This window comes from Phoca vitulina, unplaced genomic scaffold, assembly GCF_004348235.1.
Source record: "Phoca vitulina isolate PV1807 unplaced genomic scaffold, GSC_HSeal_1.0 scaffold2, whole genome shotgun sequence".
Taxonomy (NCBI): domain Eukaryota; kingdom Metazoa; phylum Chordata; class Mammalia; order Carnivora; family Phocidae; genus Phoca; species Phoca vitulina.
Genome location: NW_022589705.1, coordinates 65944022 through 65964057, shown reverse-complemented (window position 1 = coordinate 65964057; position 20036 = coordinate 65944022). Strand labels below are relative to the sequence as shown.

General features: G+C 39.8%; 2 protein-coding genes across 3 annotated transcripts in view; one reads left to right on the top strand and one right to left on the bottom strand.

Annotated features, from left to right (window-relative positions):
- The window catches only part of TESK2 (testis associated actin remodelling kinase 2), a 147783-nt gene that overhangs the window by 44538 nt on the left and 83209 nt on the right, over nt 1-20036 (bottom strand). The gene's annotated exons all lie outside the window — the stretch shown is intronic.
- LOC116648326 (aminoacyl tRNA synthase complex-interacting multifunctional protein 1-like) lies at nt 3561-4832 on the top strand. Its single transcript, XM_032430248.1, is given in 3 exon segments — nt 3561-3840; nt 4053-4396; nt 4399-4832. Coding segments are annotated over 3 exon segments (933 nt in total). The 5' UTR covers nt 3561-3685.

Genomic DNA, 20036 nt, shown 5'->3' with positions numbered 1-20036 from the left:
AGACACTTAACCGATTGAGCCACCCAGTCGTCCCTCAACTATACTTCATTTTAAAAAAAGAAAAAAAAGAAGAGGGGAAGACACTTGAGAGATATCTGGGGAGAAGGCCAGGTAAACACAGAGGCAGAGATAGGAGTTATGCTGCCATAAACCAAAGAATGTCTGAAGTCACCAAAAGTCAGAAGAAACAAGAGAGAATTCTCCCCTACAGCCTCCAGAGGAAGTGTTGCCTATCAACACCTTGATTTCAGACTTCAGAACTGTGAGAGAATAAATTTAGATTGTTTAAAGTCACAAGTTTATGGTAATGTTAGGCAGTCCCAGGAAACGAATACAATGCATGACTGATTTTCTACAAAGGTAGGTGCAAAGGCAATTCAGTAGAGCAAAAATAGTGTTTTCAACAAAGGGAGCTTGAACAACTGGATTGGAACTGGAAAACAAATAAATTTGGATTAATACCTTTTAGCATATATAAAAATTGACTTAAAATGGATCGTAAACCTAAATGTAAAACCAAATCTATAAAATATCTGGAAGAATTCATAAAAGAAAACCTTTGTGACCTTCTATTAAGCAAAGGTTTCTTAGACATGACACCAAAGCATAATCTATAAAATTAAAAATTAATTAGACTTCTTTTTTTTAAGATTTTATGTATTTATTTGAGAGTGAGTGAGAGAGAGAACACAAGCAAGGGGAGCAGCAGAGGGAGAGGGAGAAGCAGGCTCCCCACTGAGCAGGGAGCCTGATGTGGGGCTTGATTCCAGGACTCTGGGATCATGACCTGAGCCAAAGGCAGACGCTTAACCACTGAGCCACCCAGGCATCCCAATTAATTAGACTTCTTAAAATCAAAATCTTGTGCTCTTCTTTGTGTTTTTAGGACTTTTTATTTCTTTGAGAGAGAGAGAACAGAGCGTGCGAGACGAGTGGGGGGCGCAGAGGGAGAGGGAGAAGCAGGCTCCCCGCTAAGCAGGGAGCCCAATGCAGGGCTCAATCCCAGGACCCTGGGATCATGACCTGAGCTGAAGGCAGATGCCCAACCGACCAAGCCACCCAGGTGCCCCATCTTGAGCTCTTACAACACTGTTAAGAGAATGAAAAGACAAGTCATAGACTGCAGTGCATATATCTAAGAAAGGATTCATGTTTAAATTTTTTTTTAAGATTTATTTACTTATCTTAGAGGGGGAAGGGGCAAAGGGAGAGAGAGAATGCTGAGTGCGGAGCCCAATACAGGATTTGATCCCACAACCCAGAGATCGCAATCCGAGCCAAAATCAAGAGTCTGACGCTCAACTGACTGAGCCACCCATCCCATGTTTAGATTTTTTTTTAATCTCTCAAAATACAATAATAACCCAATTTAAAAAATAGAGAAAGACTCAGATAGACAATTCACTAAAGAAGACGTACAGATGGAAAATATGTACACGAAAAGATGCTCAAAATCGTTAGGGAAATGCAAATCAAAACCGTAAGATATACTATACACCTATTAGAATGTCTAAAATTAAAGACTTTCAGTATACCAAATATTGGTAAAAATGAAGAGCAACCGGAATACCCATGCAGTGCTGGTGGGAATATGAAATGGTACAACCACTTTGGAAGACACTGAGGTAGTTTCTTAAATAAACATGTACCTATCATATGATCCAGCTATTCCACTCCTAGGTATTCAACCCAAAAGAAGTGAAAGCATATATCAACACAAAACTTGTACACAAATACCCATTAGCAGTTGAAGGAATAAACAAATTATGGTATTCATACAATGGACTACTACTCAGCTACAAAAAGGAATGAACCAGTGATATATGCAATAGTGGATAAATCTCAAAATAATTATGCTGAGTGAAAAATCTGGACCCAAAAAAAGTACATACTGTACCATTCCATTTATATAAAAGTCTATGAAGTAAAATCAATCTATAGTGAAAAAAGCAGATCAATATTTGCCTGAGAGGGGTGGAGTTTATGGGGGTGCAAAGGTGAGGGAGGAAATTTTGAGGGAGGATGGATATGTTCACTATCTCATGATGATGGTTTCATGGGTGTATATACATATGTCAAAACTTATCACAGTGCACGCTTTAAATGTGCAGTTTATGGGGGGTGGGGGGATGGGTTAGCCCGGTGATGGGTATTAAGGAGGGCACGTATTGCATGGAGCACTGGGTGTTATACACAAACAATGATCATGGAACACTACATCAAAAACTAATGATGTAATGTATGGTGATTAACATAACATAATAATAAATAAATAAATAAATAAATGTGCAGTTTATATGTCGTTTAAATCTCAAAAAAGCTATAAAACAAAGAAGAAAAATAGTAGTACTGACGAGGTAAGGGGTAATTTTTATTTTTTAGTGTACACATTATATTTGAAGTTTTTTCAACCAACAGGTTATATTTATATATAAAAATAATTTAAAAATAAAAACCATAAAAAATGATTATTACTGATGATCATTAAAGCGGGAGAAGATAAATGTCACAAGGCCAGTGACAATTGGGTTTGGGTTGCCAAGAAGGAAGTCTCATTAACAATGCCCTCAAGGGGTACCTGGGTGGCTCAGTTGGTTAAGCATGTGACTCTTGATTTCGGCTCAGGTCATGATCTCAGGGTTGTGAGATGGAGCCCCGGGTTGGACTCCGACTCAGTGGGGAGTCAGCTTGAGATTCTCCCCCTCACACTCTGCCCTTCCCCCACACTCACTCTCTCTCAAATAAATAAATCTTAAAAAAAAAACAAAAACAAAAACCTACAATGTCCTCCAGTCTCAAGTAAGCTCTAGTTTAGAAGGGCAAAGAAAAGGGGAGACTGACTACAAGTGAGAGTAAAGGCAAAGCAGTGACAAGGCTGGAAAGGACCATAAAGTTCCACGAAGGCAGAGTCCAGGTCATATTCTTCCTTGTGTTCATAGCACCCACAGTGCTATGAACACAGTGCCCAGCAAATAGTATGCACATGCAGTAAATGATTGTTGAGTGAAAAGGAACTGAGTGAGGGAGAATGTGTGGTTGGCTGTAACATCACAGTAGAGTTTTAAAGACATGCCACTTCGACCAAAATTACTAATATGGAAATTTCAGAGTTTCTCCAAGAGGTGGTTTCTGGACCACTAGTTTTCTCTAAGTGCATCCAGAGACTTGGTGGGAACTTGAGAAAGGAAAAGAACCCAAGGAAAGATCTAGACAGTACTGAAATAGGATGCAGGCGCCAATGACCAGTTGAAACTTACCTCTGGCTTGGGCATAAATGGGAAGCAAACTGGTAAAGAGTTAAAAGGCTCTGAAGTTAGAGGGTGTGGGCTCAAATCCCACCTCCACTCTACTAGGCAAGCATTAGTTTCCCTTTCTGTAAAATAGGATAACATTGTCCACAACACAAGGTCATTGGAAGAGATTAATGAAATAATGAATATAAAGTCCAAAGAACAGTGACTGGTACACAATAAGAGTTCAAAAAAAAAAAGTAATTATTATAATTATAACTTAAACGTGGACCAGGTGAGAATCAAATTCAGTCACAAGGTGAATGGGCAGGAAAGCTTCTTTCTTTTTTTCTTTTAAAGATTTTATTTTTAGGCTCCGGACTGAGGCTGCCTGGGTAAGGCTCCCCAGGTTGCTCTGTCCACCGATTCATGATTTTCTGCCATTTTTGACAAAAATGGCAACTAATGGTGCTGTTCTGAAGAGACTGGAACAGAAGGGTGCAGAAGCAGATCAAATTATTGAATACTTAAAGCAGCAAGTTGCTCTTCTTAAGGAGAAAGCAATTTTGCAGGCAACTTTGAGAGAAGAGAAGAAACCTCGAGTTGAAAACGCTAAATTAGGGGCGCCTGGGTGGCTCAGTTGTTAAGCGTCTGCCTTCGGCTCAGGTCATGATCTTGGGGTCCTGGGATCAAGCCCCGCATCGGGCTCCTTGCTCAGTGGGAAGCCTGCTTCTCTCTCTCCCACTCCCCCTGCTCGTGTTCCCTCTCTCACTGTGTCTCTCTCTATCAAATAAATAAATAAAATCTTAAAAAAAAAGAAAATGCTAAATTAAAGAAAGAAATTGAAGAATTGAAACAAGAGCTAATTCAGGCAGAAATTCAAAATGGAGTGAAACAAATACCATTTCCATCTGGTACTCTGCTGCAAGCTAATTCCACAGTTTCTGAAAATGTGATACAGTCTAGACCAATAACAACTATAACTTCTGGTGCCAAAGAACAGATAGGAGGAGGAGCAGAAGAAAAGAAGATGAAAGAGAAAACTGAAGTGAAAGGAGCGAAAAAGGAGAAAAAACAGCAGTCAGTAGCAGGAAGCACTGACTCTAAGCCAGTAGATGTTTCTTATCTGGATCTTCGAGTTGGTTGTATCATCACTGCCAGAAAACACCTGATGCAGATTCTTTATATGTGGAAGAAGTAGATGTTGGAGAAAGAGCCCCAAGAACAGTTGTCAGTGGCCTGGTGAATCGTGTTCCTCTTGAACAGATGCAAAATCGGATGGTGATTTTACTTTGTAACCTGAAACCTGCAAAGATGAGGGGAGTAATATCTCAAGCAATGGTGATGTGTGCTAGTTCACCTGAGAAGGTTGAAATCTTGGCACCTCCTAATGGGTCTGCTCCTGGAGACATAATTGTTTTTGATGCTTTTCCTGGAGAACCTGACAAAGAGCTGAATTCTAAGAAGAAGATTTGGGAGCAGATCCAACCAGATATCTTTACTAATGATGAGTGTGTAGCTACATACAAAGGAGCTCCCTTTGAGGTGAAAGGGAAGGGAGTGTTTAGGGCTCAAACTATGACCAACAGTGGAATAAAATAAAATACTTCATTTACTGAACTACATTGGAGAAAATTTTAATAACAATAAAAAGAAATATATTTGTCACTTGTACCTAAAATTAAAAAAAAAAAAGATCTTATTTTTAAATAATCTCTACACCCAAATAGGGCTCGAACTCATGACCCCAAGATCAAGAGTCCCATGCTCCACCGACTGAGCCAGACAGGCACCCCAAAAAGCTGGTTTTTATGTGCCCACTCTCCTCTTCATTCCCTAACCCTTGTCCCTACCTCCACTTCCTGCTTTGGAAAAGTGGGACATTTAACTTCATTCATCTGTCAGTTTCTTTACTATGAAAATCACGACCTAATATGGAAGAGGGTGAGTAGGAGGAATGTGGGGCAGGTAGAAGTCTAACAAATAATGAACATAATACAGAGTGCTGGAAGACTGAATCTGGAATGCTGACGGTTTCCGGCCAGCGTGGCAGCGTCTATAACCTACGCAGAAAGAGCATTTGAGAGTGTCAGTTACTGTCAGACAAACTAGTTGGGTAAAAAAGAGGAGGCTGGGGGCGCCTGGGTGGCTCAGGTGGTTAAGCGCCTGCCTTCAGCTCAGGTCATGATCCTGGGGTGCTGGGATGGAGCCCCACATTGGGCTCCCTGCTCAGTGGGGAGCCTGCTTCTCCCTCTGCTGCTCCCCTGCTTGTGCTCTCTCTCTGTCAAATAAATAAATTCAATCTTAAAAAAAAAAAAGGAGGATGCTGTAGTGGAACAGAGGAAATATGAAGAAGATGATGAGAAAACAGTTAATCTGAGGGAGTTGCAGTTGTTACAGGTATCTTTAAAATAGGTCACTTTTCTCTAAGTATCTGTACAACTCCCCAGTCGTTGGAATTATGAGAATCAGCATGCCATTCATTTATTAAACAATTATTTTTTTAATTTACTTTTTATTTTTTATTTAAATTTAAGTTAGTTAACATATAGTGTATATTGGTTTCAGAAGCAGAATTTAGTGATTCATCACTTACATAGAACACCCAGTGCTCATCCCAACAAATGCCCTCCTTAATGCCCATCACTCGTTTAGCCCACCTCCCTTCCAGCAACTTTCAGTTTATTCTCTATAGTTAACAGTCTCTTATGGCTTGCCTCCTTTTCTGTTTTTATCTTATTTTATTTTTCCTTCCCTTCCCGTATGTTCACCTGTTTTGCTTCTTAAAATTCCACATATGAGTGAAATAATATGCTATTTGCCTTTCTTTGCCTGACTTATTTTGCTTAGCATAATACCCTCTAGTTCCATCCACATCATTGCAAATAAACAATTCTTTATTGAGTGGCTACTATGTGCAAGGCTTTAGGGACAGGACAGTGAATAAAACAAAGTCCCTGCTCTCACAGAACTTTCATTCTAGGGTTCATTCTGGTGGAAGGCAATTGTAATAAAAAGTTAAGTGGGTATTTTGCAGAATGTGGCTAAACTGTATGCATAAATAGCTGTTTTTAGTGAACCTCCTACAGAAAGGACGCTTCTCTTGAGATTAAGTAGTATCCCTACCTGAGAATAATTCTATTCCCAGGGCACCTGGGTGGCTCAGTTGGTTAACCGTCTCCCTCTGGCTCAGGTCCTGATCCCAGCATGCTGGGATCAAGCCCCATGTCAGGCTCCCTGCTCAGCAGTGTCTGCTTCCCCCCTCTCCTCCCCGCTCATGCTCTCTCTCACTATCTCTGTCTCTCTCTCTCTCAAATAAATAAAATCTTAAAAAAAGAATAATTCTATTCCTATTACCCCACCATAGCAAAAAGAGATAAAGTAAAATATGATAAGCTACATTTCTTTCTTCATATGGCTTTCCAAACTATACCAGGCCCTACCAGGGGTGGCTAACTATGGCCCACTATTTTTTATAATTTTTTAAAGATTTTATTTATTTATTTTTGGGCATGCACACACAAGAGACAGAGAGGGAGAGGGAGTGCATGAGCAGGAGGGAGGGGCAGAGGGAGAAGCAGACTCCCTGCCGAGCAGGGAGCCCAATGAGGGGCTCCATCCCAGGACCCTGGGACTATGACCTGAGCAGAAAGCAGACGCCTAACCGACTGAGCCACCCAGGCGCCCAGTTTTTATAATTTTTTATTGGAATACAATCATGGTATTGTCTTTGACAGCTCAGTTGTGATAGAGACTGTATGACTTGCAAAGACTAGAATATTTACTGTCTAGTCCTTTACAGAAAAAGTTTGCTGACCCTTGCACTAGAGCATAGGGATCTAACCATTCCCATCTAGGGGAACTTAAGCAAGTTACTTAATCTTTATAAATCTTAATGTCCTCAGCTACAAAAATGGACCCAAAAATAACACCATCTTAGAGGTTTCTTAGGAGGATTAAATGGAATAGTTCAGGTATAGTATTTAGCAATGTCTAACCCATGCTCAAATAAAACTTAGCGGCTTTTAATTGATCATCCTTAATGATCCTAAATTATGCCATCCCTTACATGGCTATTAGGGTCACCTTCCAAAACACAAAATATGTCACTACCTTCTTCATAACGCTTCAAAGGCTCCTTTCTGCCTATAATATAATGTTGAAATTCCTTACCACAGTATTTAAAACTTGATCTGCTCCAACTTATCTTTGGATCCTCGTATTTTCCCATAAGCCTTATTCTTTGCCCATCTCTTCATCTCCTCTGGTTCTATCTTACAAATACACTTAAATTTCCCCCCATCTTAAAAAATGCTTCTCTTGCCTCCTCCCTAAAATAGGATACTAATTCACTCTTTTCATTTGTTACCAAACTTTAATAGGTTACATTCACTATCTACATTTTTTTAACCTTCACTCATTCTTAAACTCATTATAATTGGCCTTCTACCCATATCACTCTTTTGTAACTTCCTTACTATGAAGGATTCAGAGTTTTATTTATTTCTGCATTTCTAGTACCTAGTATAGTATCTGGCACATAGTAAGAAAGCTCTCAGTAAAGATTTGTTGAATGGCATGAGTGATTTTTATGACCTACAAACTTAAGTTCAAGCTCTTCTCTGAGTTGGAAGACTATTTTATTTCATTTTACTGAAAATCATCCTTCCAGGATCAGCTAAAACTTCACCTTCTCTACGTTGATCTCCTGGATATCTTCAGCTAGCATTATTCCTCTCTCTTCCTCCTCCTCCCCCCAACAGTACTGCTATGCACTTTTCACCCTGCTTTGAAAGACTGCTCATAAGCGTAACAGGTGGTCCAGTGTCTGAAGTAAGACTGCTTATATTTGAATCCTGGCTCTGCCACTTCATGATAACCTCTCCATATTTTAGTTTCTTCACATGCAAAATGGAAGTATTACTATTACCTAACCCAAATGGTTATTGTGAAGATGAAATGACATAACTTGGGCTCCTGGAACATAATAAGCACTAGAATATGTTAGCTATTCTTCTTCCTCTTTTAACATTTCTAACTCCTTCTCCAGGCTGGAATATGAGAAAGATTTTCAAGAATACAGATCTCTTCTCATTTGTTTCTATACGCAGTGCCTGATACACAATGCTTTGCACATAAGATACTAAACAAACACTTCTTTAATGCAAAAGCAATAATCACCAAATTAGCTTGACAATGTAAATTCATTTTCTAAGAAAGAACATTTAGAGGCAGGTACAAGGCTGGAAAGCCAAGAGGTATTTATTTTATTTAATCAAATATTTATATAGAACCTAGGCAACAGGATTCTACTAGCAAAACAAGGACTACATTTTAAAGTCATGGGCCTCCTAGAAGCTGAGAAGACCTGCTTTGGGTGTGATACACCCCCACAGGCCCACCATTCACTATGACCACATCATCCACAGAGATGTCACAGTTAGCACATTCAGGCAGGCACTGGCTTCATGTGACAGTTTTCTGCCTACCTTCACCCCCCCACACCCGTGACTCATATCACCACATCACAGTGTACTAGCACAACTCTACTTCTATGTGAAACTTTTCTGCCTGACCTCCTCAACCTCACTTCCTTTCCACCACCCACCACATCCAAAACAGTGTCACAGAGCTCACAAGCTAAGACAGGCAATAGCTTTACATTGGAAGAAGAGCTTGAGCAGAGTTCATTATTCCAGTTGCTATAAAAACCATATACTTTAAAAGGGAAATATTACTCCTCCTTAACAGGGAGGTGATATATGTCTAGAAAAGTATTTAATGCCAACAGTAAGTTTTCACTGAAACTGTTACTGTTAATTATATTAAAATATAAGTTGTGGATGAAGCCTCAAATCTCTGGTATGAGACCAGACCTAAAAAAATACATTTTGAATGATTCTTACTCCCACTACCACCACCCAAAATCATACCAGCTAGAATTACTTAGCTCAGGAAGAGAGCACTTTGTTAATGCATGTGCTTGAGATTGAGTGATTACTGAAATTTATTATTTTTAGTTTCATACTACACACACACTCGTGTTAAGAAGTATGAAGCGTTGTTGTTTTTTAGACCAGTGCTTCCTAAATTTTAATGTGCAAACAAATCACCTGAGAATTACGTAAATTGCAGGTTCCAATTCTATAGGTCGGGGCAGGGGGAAGCTGGGAGTCTATTTCTTCCTTTTTTTTTTAAGATTTTATTTATTTATTTGAGAGAGAGGGAGAGCACAAAGGGAGAGTGAGAGGGAGAACCAGACTCCCTGCTGAGCAGAGAGCCTGATGTGAGACTTGATCCCAGGACCCTGAGATCATGACCTGAGCCAAAGACAGACGCTTAACTGACTGAGCCACCCAGGTGTCCCAAGTCTGAATTTCTAATAAGCTCCCAGCTGATGCTGATGCTGCTAGATCCCTGGACCACATACTGAGTACCAAGGCTCAGTCTAGACAAAAGACAGCTGATCACCCACTCTAAAGTTAGTAAGACCATAAGAGGAAACTCCCAACTCTGATACTACTAGTAAACTAGACTTTGACCAGAGACTTAATTTGCCTTAGTCTTTCCTGTAGCGTGATTTACTATTTTCCATAAAGTGTCATTACCATGCTTTTATATACCCTTTGACTTTTCTCAGGCTGTTTCCACTGCCTAGAATGCCCTTCCCCTCATTTCTACATAGTTAGATTCTACCCACCCTCAAAGCCCAGTTCAAATACTTCCTTTCCCGGGCGCCTGGGTGGCTCAGTCGTTAAGCGTCTGCCTTCAGCTCAGGTCATGATCCCAGGGTCCTGGGATCGAGTCCCACATCGGGCTCCCTGCTCGGCGGGAGGCCTGCTTCTCCCTCTCCCACTCCCCCTGCTTGTGTTCCTGCTCTCGCTACCTCTCTCTCTGTCAAATAAATAAATAAAATCTTTAAAAAAAAAAAAAAATACTTCCTTTCCCACAAAACAAATCTGGCTCCCTCTAAGTAGAAGTACTTCTGAACTAGCATGCTTCTGAACTACCAAGACACTCCATCTACACCACTATCCTATGGTATCATCATTTCCTACCTTTAACTATGTTTTATAAAATGAAATGAATTCTCTTGCCTGTCATATGACAGTATATAAATACTTGCTGGGTAAATTTATTTTTTTTTAAAAGATTTTATTTATTTTTCAACAGAGAGAGAGGGAACACAAGCAGGGGGAGTGGGAGAGGGAGAAGCAGGCTTCCCGCCGAGCAGGGAGCCCAATGTGGGACTCGATCCCAAGACCCTGGCATCATGACCTGAGCTGAAGGCAGACACCTAACGACTGAGGCACCCAGGCGCCCACTGGGTAAATTTAAAACATGACTCTGACCACTCAAAAATTATTGAATGCCTACTATGTGGCAGGCACTGGTAATGATTATATAATTATGATAGCAACTGATTCGTAAAGAGCACATACTATGCAGGCATTATTTTTATATTATATTCATTTAATCCTCATAATAATCCAATGAAGTAATACTTTCTTCATCCCAATCATATTGATAAAGAAACTTAGGCTCTGAGAAATAAAGTAACCTGCCCAATGTTATACAGATAATATGTGGCAGAGCCAGGAATCCAACCTAAACAGTGGGTTCTGTGTTCTTAATCACAATGTTATATTACCTCTCCATATAGTTATAAAAAGGGTAAAAAAAAAATGAACAAGACAATTCCTTTCGTTAAGAAGCTATTGGCTACTCAAAAAGTTTCTGTGGTAGCTCGCAGCTCCTGATCAAAGCCCAAATTCCTTAGCATGTTATTCAAGAGTGTGAATGATCTGACCCACATCTCTTCCCTTATCTCCTATTACATCCACCTACATTCTCTATGTTTTAGTATATAAGCTGCTACTCCTAAAAATGTCCTAAATTCTCCCACTTCCATACTGTTGCTAGAATGAGTCCATCTATGAATCCACTTTTCAAAGCTCTACCAATCCTTAAAAACTCAGTGCAGGGGCACCTGGGTGGCTCAGTCATTAAGCATCTCCGTTTGGCTCAGGTCATGATCCCAGGGGTCCTGGGATCAAGCCCCACATCAGGCTCCCTGCTCACCGGGAAGCCTGCTTCTCCCTCTCCCACTCCCCCTGCTTGTGTTCCTTCTCTCGCTGTGTCTCTCTCTGCCAAATAAATAAATAAAATCTTAAAAAAAAAAAAACTCAGTGCAAGAACATCTCTAAAGAATGACAATAACAACACCACCACCCAACATTTATATACCATTTAGTGTGCCAGGCACTGCCATGTATCAAGTCATTTGATTGTTAAAACCGCCCTTTGAGAATGTTTATAATAATTCCTATCACAGAGATATAATTTCAAATGTTTCCCTAATCTTTCTAATCCAAAGTAATCTTTCTCTTCCCTATACATTTATATCACTCTATTTAAAACTCTATTATAACACTTGGGGCGCCTGTGCGGCTCAGTCGTTAAGCGTCTGCCTTCGGCTCAGGTCATGATCCCAGTGTCCTGGGATCGAGCCCCGCATCAGGCTCCCTGCTCAGCGGGAAGCCCGCTTCTCCCTCTCCCACTCCCCCTGCTTGTGTTCCCTCTCTTGCTGTCTCTCTGTCAAAAAATAAATAAAATCTTAAAAAAAAACTCTATTATAACACTTATCAGGCCTGCCTTCTACATCAAGTTTTATCTACGTCAGCTTCTTCCACTAAATTACTAGGTTCTTGAGGGCAGGGATCTTATATGTGGAAGAGAATGACTATTTATTCACTAAATTGCTTCCCTTTTCCTCCTTAAGTAAACGACATTTCCCAGTGTCTATAACAGTTGGTTAACACCATAATACTGAGCTCTGGACAGTGGTATAGGGGCAGAAATGATTATGTCATTTCTAGGCCTGTCCCATAAAAACCTCAACCCTATCCTCTATACTTTCCTCCTTCATCTGTCAGCAGATGCAGAAGATCCAGCGAAGGAATCTGAGGCCCAATCCTAGGCAAAAAAAAAAAAAAAGAAAAAAAGCTCCCCTTCTACCTCTACCTAACATGCATTGAACTAGGACATAAATAAGAAACAAGCCTTTACGGGGCACCTGCCTGGATCGGTTGGTGGAGCATGCTACTCTTGATCTCGGGGTTATGCGTTCAAGGCCCATATTAGGTGTAGAGAGATTACTTAAAAACTTAAAAAAAAAAAGAAAAAAAAAGGAAACCAAGCCTTTAAATCAGTAAGATTTTATGTTGTTTACTACAGTTGTTAACCCTCCCGGAATAAATATACCATGTAGTTTTGTGTCTCTGTATATACCTAAAACACTGCCTTGTTCATAGTTAGCACTTAGTAAATCTATTTACTGAATTCAATTAAAAGTTACATTTCTTAATTCCAAAGAGGGATCTTTCCTAAGTTCTACTATTATCCAGCAGTCTCCAAAATGGGGAATGAGCATGATTATCCACTGAAGTATGGGAAGAAAATTAGAATTTTTACCTATATTATTTTTATATAAAAAGGAGAAAATGAGTTTTAGTAATATTTAATATAGGTTAATAGTAGCAATTAGAGATGTGTTCAAAATGTTTTCCTAATGGAATACTGTGATAGGCAGAAGACGTCCAAAGATATCCATGCTCTAACCCCCAAAACCTGTGAATATGTTATGTTATACGGAAGGGAATTGATTAAAGTTGCAGATAGAATTAAGGCTGCTAATCAGCTGACTTTAAAAGATTTTTATTTATTTATTTGTCAGAGAGAGAGAGAGCACAAGCAGGGGGAGCAGCAGAGGCAGAGGGAGAAGCAGGCTCCTCACTGAGCAGGGAGCCCGATTCAGAACTCGATCCCAGGACCCTGAGATCATGACCTGAGCCCAAGGCAGACGCTTAACTGACTGCACCACCCAGGCGTCCCTCTAATCAGCTGACTTTAAAATAGGGAGATTATCCTGGATTATGAAGTGTTACCCCACACTCGCGGTGTTACCACAGTGGTCCCCAAAAGTAGAAGAGGGAAGCCAAAAAGTTAGTATTAGAGGGATACAATATGAAAAAGAATCAGCCGGTCACTGTTGGCTTTGAAGATGGAAGGAGCTACAAGCCAAGGAATGCAAGCCACTAGAAACTGAAAAAAGTAAGGAAACAGATTCTCCCCTAGAGACCCCAGAAAGAAACACAGCCCTCTCAATACCTTGATTTTAGCCCAGTAAGACCCACATCAGACTTCTGACCTATAGAACTGTAAGATAATAAATTTGTGTTGTCTTAAGCCGCTAGGCAGTTTGTTATGGCAGCCATAGAAAACTAATGATACATAATAAAAAGAAATTATGGGTTACTATCTTATGCTATGTTTACAGATGTAGGATAGACTTTGGGCTTTGACTCCTTCTAAACAAGCACAAGGAGGAGTGCCTGGGTGGCTCAGTTGGTTGAGCGCCTGACTCTTGATTTCAGCTTAAGTCACGGTCTCAGGGTCATGAGATCAAGCCGCATGTCAGGCTCTGTGCTTAGCAGAGTCTACTTGGGATTCTCTCTCTCCCTCTCCCTTTGCCCCTCCCTCCACTCTCTCGCTCTCTCTCAAATAAATAAAGAAAAATCTTTAAAAAAAAAATAAAAAACAAGCACAAGGAAAATAACATTATTATGTTCCTTGGTAGCATTTACCTCCTCTCAAATATTTATTGAGCTCACAATTCTGCTCTCAGGGTTAAACATTAAGGTTTAAATACTGTCCCTCCTCAAAAGTTTATTACCTAAACAGAAGAGGGAGAGGTGTGACAGCAGTCTAAAACACATCTAGCTGTTCTCACTCTGGGAAAAAAAAAAAAACACAAAACACTAACACTACTATTAGTTTTGGACCTGCTCAATACTATATAACAGGACCTAGTAAGAGTTCTGTGGTCATTATGTCAAAGCTGTCCAGAAAATTACTACTTGTTGCTAACCTACAATATACCTAGAAACTGTGCTAAGTGTTTTATATGTATGACCTGAGTTTAATTACCCTCATTTTATCATCTAGGAAAATGACGTTCAGAGCATTTAAATGACTTGACAAAGGTTGGAGATGTACGGGGATCTGGATCTGTTTGGCTCAAAAATCTATGTTTTGCTCTGTAACAATGGGTATGAAAGAAGAAAGGCCAATGGTTCAATAACTTCATTTTTGGGGTGCGTGGGTGGCGCAGGCGGTTGAGTGACCAACTCTTGGTTTTGGCTCAGTTCATCTCAGGGTCATGGGGTTGAGCCCTGTGTGGGGCTCCACACTCGTCATGGAGTCTGCTTGAGACGCTTTTTCCCTCTGCCCCTCCTCCCTGCGCACTACTCCAAAATAAATAAATAAATATTTAAAAATAATAAATTCATTTTTTATTCATAAAAAAACAACAGCCTATCTGTAAATCAATGAAAATCTAACTGGTTTGCTTTATAAGCCTTTCTACTGCCAACTTTGAGCAATAAGCAGCATCCATGTTATAGGACTTCTTCTGACCTGTACTGGCCTTTCCAGAAAAATGTCTGGCTCCAAAGTTATGGCAAAAACAATTAAGAGGCCTGAAATAAACCTGTAATAGAATATTAAAATGTGAGCAGGATTTTTATATTAATATACTTTCTAAAAGCCCTACACCTGAAGTCTACTTATACTGGTTTACTTTTCTTTAAAAAAGTTTCTCCAGAAGTTTTGATATATTTTTATCTGATTTCCTCCCATAATTGAAGGAAAGGCCCTGCAACATACTCAACCAGATTCCACTAAGCTTTAATATGTGGCACTAAAATGAACTGCTTTGCATTCTACTCCCAAATAAAGCAAAGTTACCATCACTCTCTTGGACCAGAAAAAATTACCAATAACCAAAAAGGAGAAGAAAGGGCAATGCCTCAGATCTCAAGTCCCAAAAGAGCTATGAATCTAGACCCATAAAAAAAAGCAGTAATATCTTTTGGTAAAGCTTGCGGCAGTTCAAACGTGTTTTAGAGGTATTACATCATGGAAAACTGGTTGTGCTAGGTCCTAGCTATGAGAACTCAAAGAAAACTCAGCTGAACAGACATTAACCACCAAAGCCTCACATCAGGTGACACCAAACAGAGCTGGTTCAGTCTGGCTTTCTCTTTTCTGTCCACAGTTTTTATAGTCCGATTTTAAGATAGCTAAAGGCAAGTAAGCATTGCTCACAATCACTAGATCATGTAGATTAGCACTACATATAATAACAAGAGGACCAATGAAGTTTATGGTCTAATTTTGCTTTCTTCTAGTAAAACAATACAAAAATTTAAAAAGTTAAAAAAAGATCTGTTTGCTTATAAATATTAAACCAGTTTAATAAATAAAAAAACATCCTAGATTTCTGAGAGAAAAACAAATATTCTCTATTTTGAATAACAACTTGAAAGTAAACTGAGGGGTGCCTGGGTGGCTCCGTCGTTAAGCGTCTGCCTTCGGCTCAGGTCATGATCCCAAGGTCCTGGGATCGAGCCCCGCATCAGGCTTCCTGCTCCGCGGGAAGCCTGCTTCTCCCTCTCCCACTCCCCCTGCTTGTGTTCCCTCTCTGGCTGTCTTTCTCTCTGTCAAATAAATAAAACCTTTAAAAAAAAAAAAAAAGAAAGTAAACTGAGACTGAGAGTTAAACTCATTCTGTAAGTATTTTATTTCACAGAAAATTTTAAACCACATTGCTCAAAATTGCCATGGAAGCAACAAAATACTAAATCCCCTGGCAAAGGCAGAACTATTAATACATAAATATGACTTTAAATGTTCCCCCAATTTTTTTTTAATCCAGGAAGTTCAGAAGAGAACTAATATCCACAAATCCAAGTATCTAGATTATCTCCCCAAGCACTGAAAATGCTTCTTCCTCCTTCCCAAATTTATCTTTTATTCTAAGATGACTCATAAACTCACACCCAAATAGCGAAGTATAAACACAAACTTCAATTTTATATGAGCATACTTCTGAAACAACACTCACATGATTTACTTCTTCCTCTTCTCCCAAAGTAGAAGAAACGTATAGAGGAAAGAGAACAATTCAATCTAAGAAGCATGCGTCAAGAAAATGAATATGTTCCAGGTTTGTCCTCTCTATAGATAAACAGAACACTTAAAAAAAATTTTTTTACTACCTGTCACATATAAACTAAGCACAGTGATAGGCAAAGAAGACTCAGTGGGTGCTAGAGAAATAAACATGATCGTCCCTTCTTCAAGGAGTTCACAGACAAATAATGATAATGATGGATTACATTTATTAAGCACTTACAATGTATCTGATACTATTCTAAGTACTTTACAGGTATTACCTCATTTAATTCTTATGAAAACATTATGTTATAGGTACTATTATTACCTCCATTTCACAGATAAGAAAACTGAGGAGAGATTAAGTTGCTTGCCCAATGTCACACAACTTGCAAATGGCAGAGTCAGGACTGGATTCTTAACTCTTAAGCTTTATGCTCTATAGCCGCAATACATGATGCTTCAGATGATTATGACTACAGTAATAACAGTAATATATTAATAGTTAATGTTTAGTGCCTTGTACTGTGATAAGTTCTTTATCTCGTTTAATTCTCCCATCAATCTGGTACAGTAGTACTATTATTACTCTTTACTTCATAGATGAGAAAACTGAAGTTATAGAAGTGACATAATTTGCCAAAGGTCTCCTAACTACTGAGAGACACAACTATCCAGAACCTCTCCTCTGAATTCCAGACCTGTTTATCCAACTCCCAACTTGATAACTCCTGATGTCTCATCCCCAAAACCTGCTCCCCATGCAGTCTTCTCCAATGTAGTTACTGGCAATTCAATTTTCCCAGTTGTTCAAGTCAAAGTCTAAGTAAGAGTTATCCTTGACTCCTTCCCTTGTGCTAATATCCCACACCCAATCCATTAGGAAATCCCACTGTCTCTACTAAAAAAATACCCAGAATCCAACTGTTTCTCTCTATCTTCATTGCTACCACACCATCCAAGCCATCATCAGCTCCCTCTAGATTACTGCAATAGTGTCCTAAGTTAATTTTCATCAGTTAAACATTCATAGCTTCAAATAAGTATATAATGAAAAATAACAGTCCCCTGGCCTGCCCATACCACCACTGAATCCTGTTCCCCAGAGGGAACCACTCTCAACTCTTTTAGTTGTTTCTTCTATTTACCATCATAGCTCTAGCTATCTACTGATTATACTGCTATTTCTCACCTCCTACTGACTTTCCCATGTGGAGGCTGAGGATTCAGCCCTCTTAAATTATTTCCCTTCCAATATTTGTATAAGACAATCTTGGGTCTCCAAAGCAATCTACAGATTTAATGCAATTCCTATCAAAATACTCATAGCGTTTTTCACAGAACAAGAACAAATAATCCTAAATTTGTATGGAACCACAAAAGACCCCAAATAGCCAAAACAATCTTGAAAAAGAAAAAAGAAGCTTGGAGGTATCACAATTCCTGATTTCAAGTTATGCTACAAAGCTGTAGTAATAAAAACAGTATGGTACCGGCACATACGGAAATAGACACATAGATCAATGGAACACAATAGAAAGCCCAGAAATAAATCTACAATTACACGGTCAATTAATCTTTGACAAAGGAGCCAAAAATATGCAATAGGAAAAAGACAGTCTCTTCAACAAGTAGTGTTGGGAAAAACTGGATAGCTACATACAGAAGAATGAAATCAGGATACTTTCTTATACAATACGCAAAAATAAACTCAAAATGGATTAAGACCTACAAGTGAGGCCTGAAGCCGTAAAATCAAGAAGAGAGCACAGGCAATAATTTCTCTGACATTGGCTGTAGCAACATTTTTCCTTTTTTTTTTTTTAATTTAAATTCCAGTTAGTTAACATACAGTGTAATATAATATTAATTTCAGGTGTACAATATAGTGATTCAACACTTCCACACAATACCCAGTGCTCATCACAACAAGTGCACTCCTTAATCCCCATCCTCCCACCCACCTCCCTTTTGGTAACCATCAGTTTGTTCTCTATAGTTAAGAGTCTGTTTCTTGGATTGCCCCTCTCTCTTTTTTCTCCCCTCTGCTCATTTGTTCTGTTTCTTTTTTTTTTTTTTTTAAAGATTTTATTTATTTATTTGACAGAGAGAGACACAGCGAGAGCAGGAACACAAGCAGGGGGAGTGGGAGAGGGAGAAGCAGGCTTCCCACCGAGCAGGGAGCCCGATGTGGGGCTCGATCCCAGGACCCTGGGACCATGACCTGAGCCGAAGGCAGACGCTTAACAGCTGAGCCAGCCAGGCGCCCAGAGAGAAGCAGGCTCCCTGCTAAGCAAGGAGCCCGATGCGGGACTCGATCCTTGGACCCTGGGACCATGACCCGAGCCCAAGGCAGACACTTAACCCACTGAGCCACCCAGGGGGCCCTGTTTTGTTTCTTAAATTGCACAAATGTGTGAAATTATATGGTATTTGTCTTTCTCTGACTGACTTAATTCACTTGGCATAATACTCTCAACTCCATCCATGTCATTGCAAATGGCAAGATTTCATTCTTTTTAATGGCTGAATGATATTATATCTATATACCACATCTCCTTTAGAAGGTATAATGCTAAGTAAAATAAGTCAGAGAAAGATAAATGCCATATGATTTCACTCATATGTGGAGTTTAAGAAACAAAACAAATGAACAAAGAAAAAAGGGACAAACCAAAAAACAGATTCTTAACTATAGAGAACAAACTGATGGTTTCCAGAGTGGAGAAGGGTGGGCGGATGGGTGAAATAGGTGATGGGGATTAAAGAGTACACTTATTATGATGAGCACTGAGTAATGTATAAAATTGCTGAATCACGGGGCACCTGGGTGGCTCAGTCGGTTAAGCGTCTGCCTTCGGCTCAGGTCATGATCCCAGGGTCCTGGGATCGAGCCCCACGTCGGGCTCCCTGCTCGGTGGAGAGTCTGCTTCTCCCTCTCCCTCTGCCTGCCTCTCTGCCTACTTGTGCTCTCTCTCTATCTCTCTGTCAAATAACTAGATAAAATTTAGAAAAAAAAAAAAATTGCTGAATCACTGTATTGTACACCTGTAACTAATGTAACACTGTACATTAATTATACTGAAATTTAAAAAAAAGAAAAGAAAATATGACTACCACAGACAGTTCAGTTAAAAAAGATTTAAAAAGATATTATAATAAACATTTATGACAGGGCGCCTGGGTGGCTCAGTCATTGAGCATCTGGCTTCGGCTCAAGTCATGATCCCAGGGTCCTGGGATAGAGCCCCGCATCGGGCTCCCTGCTCCGTGGGAAGCCTACTTCTCCCTCTCCCACTCCCCCGCTTGTGTTCCTGCTCTCGCTAACTCTCTCTCTGTGTCAAATAAATAAATAAAATCTTTAAAAAAAATAAAATAAAATAAAAATAAATATTTATGACAATTTTTAAAAAGAGAAAAAAGAAAAAGGAAGGATCTAGAAAGCAATAGGTAGAAAGATGATAGCGGGGTGCCTGGGTGGCTTATTTGGTTGAGTGCAATTCAGTTCAAGTCGTGATCTCAGGGTCATGAGAAGGAGCCCAGAGCTGGGCTCCAGGTTCACCTGGGGGGGTGGGGGGTCTGCTTGTCCCTCTCGCTCCCTGTGCTCCTCCCCCTCTACCTCCCTCCCTCTGCCCCTCCCCACACATGTGTGAGCTCTCTCTCTCTAATAGATCTAAAAAATCTTTAAAAAAAGATGATAGCAAGTCCCAGGGTGACTCCTGGGCAACAGTCTAGAGAATAAGCAGTCCAAACTAGAACAGAAGGATCAAGAGCTCCAGGAGAGATGTT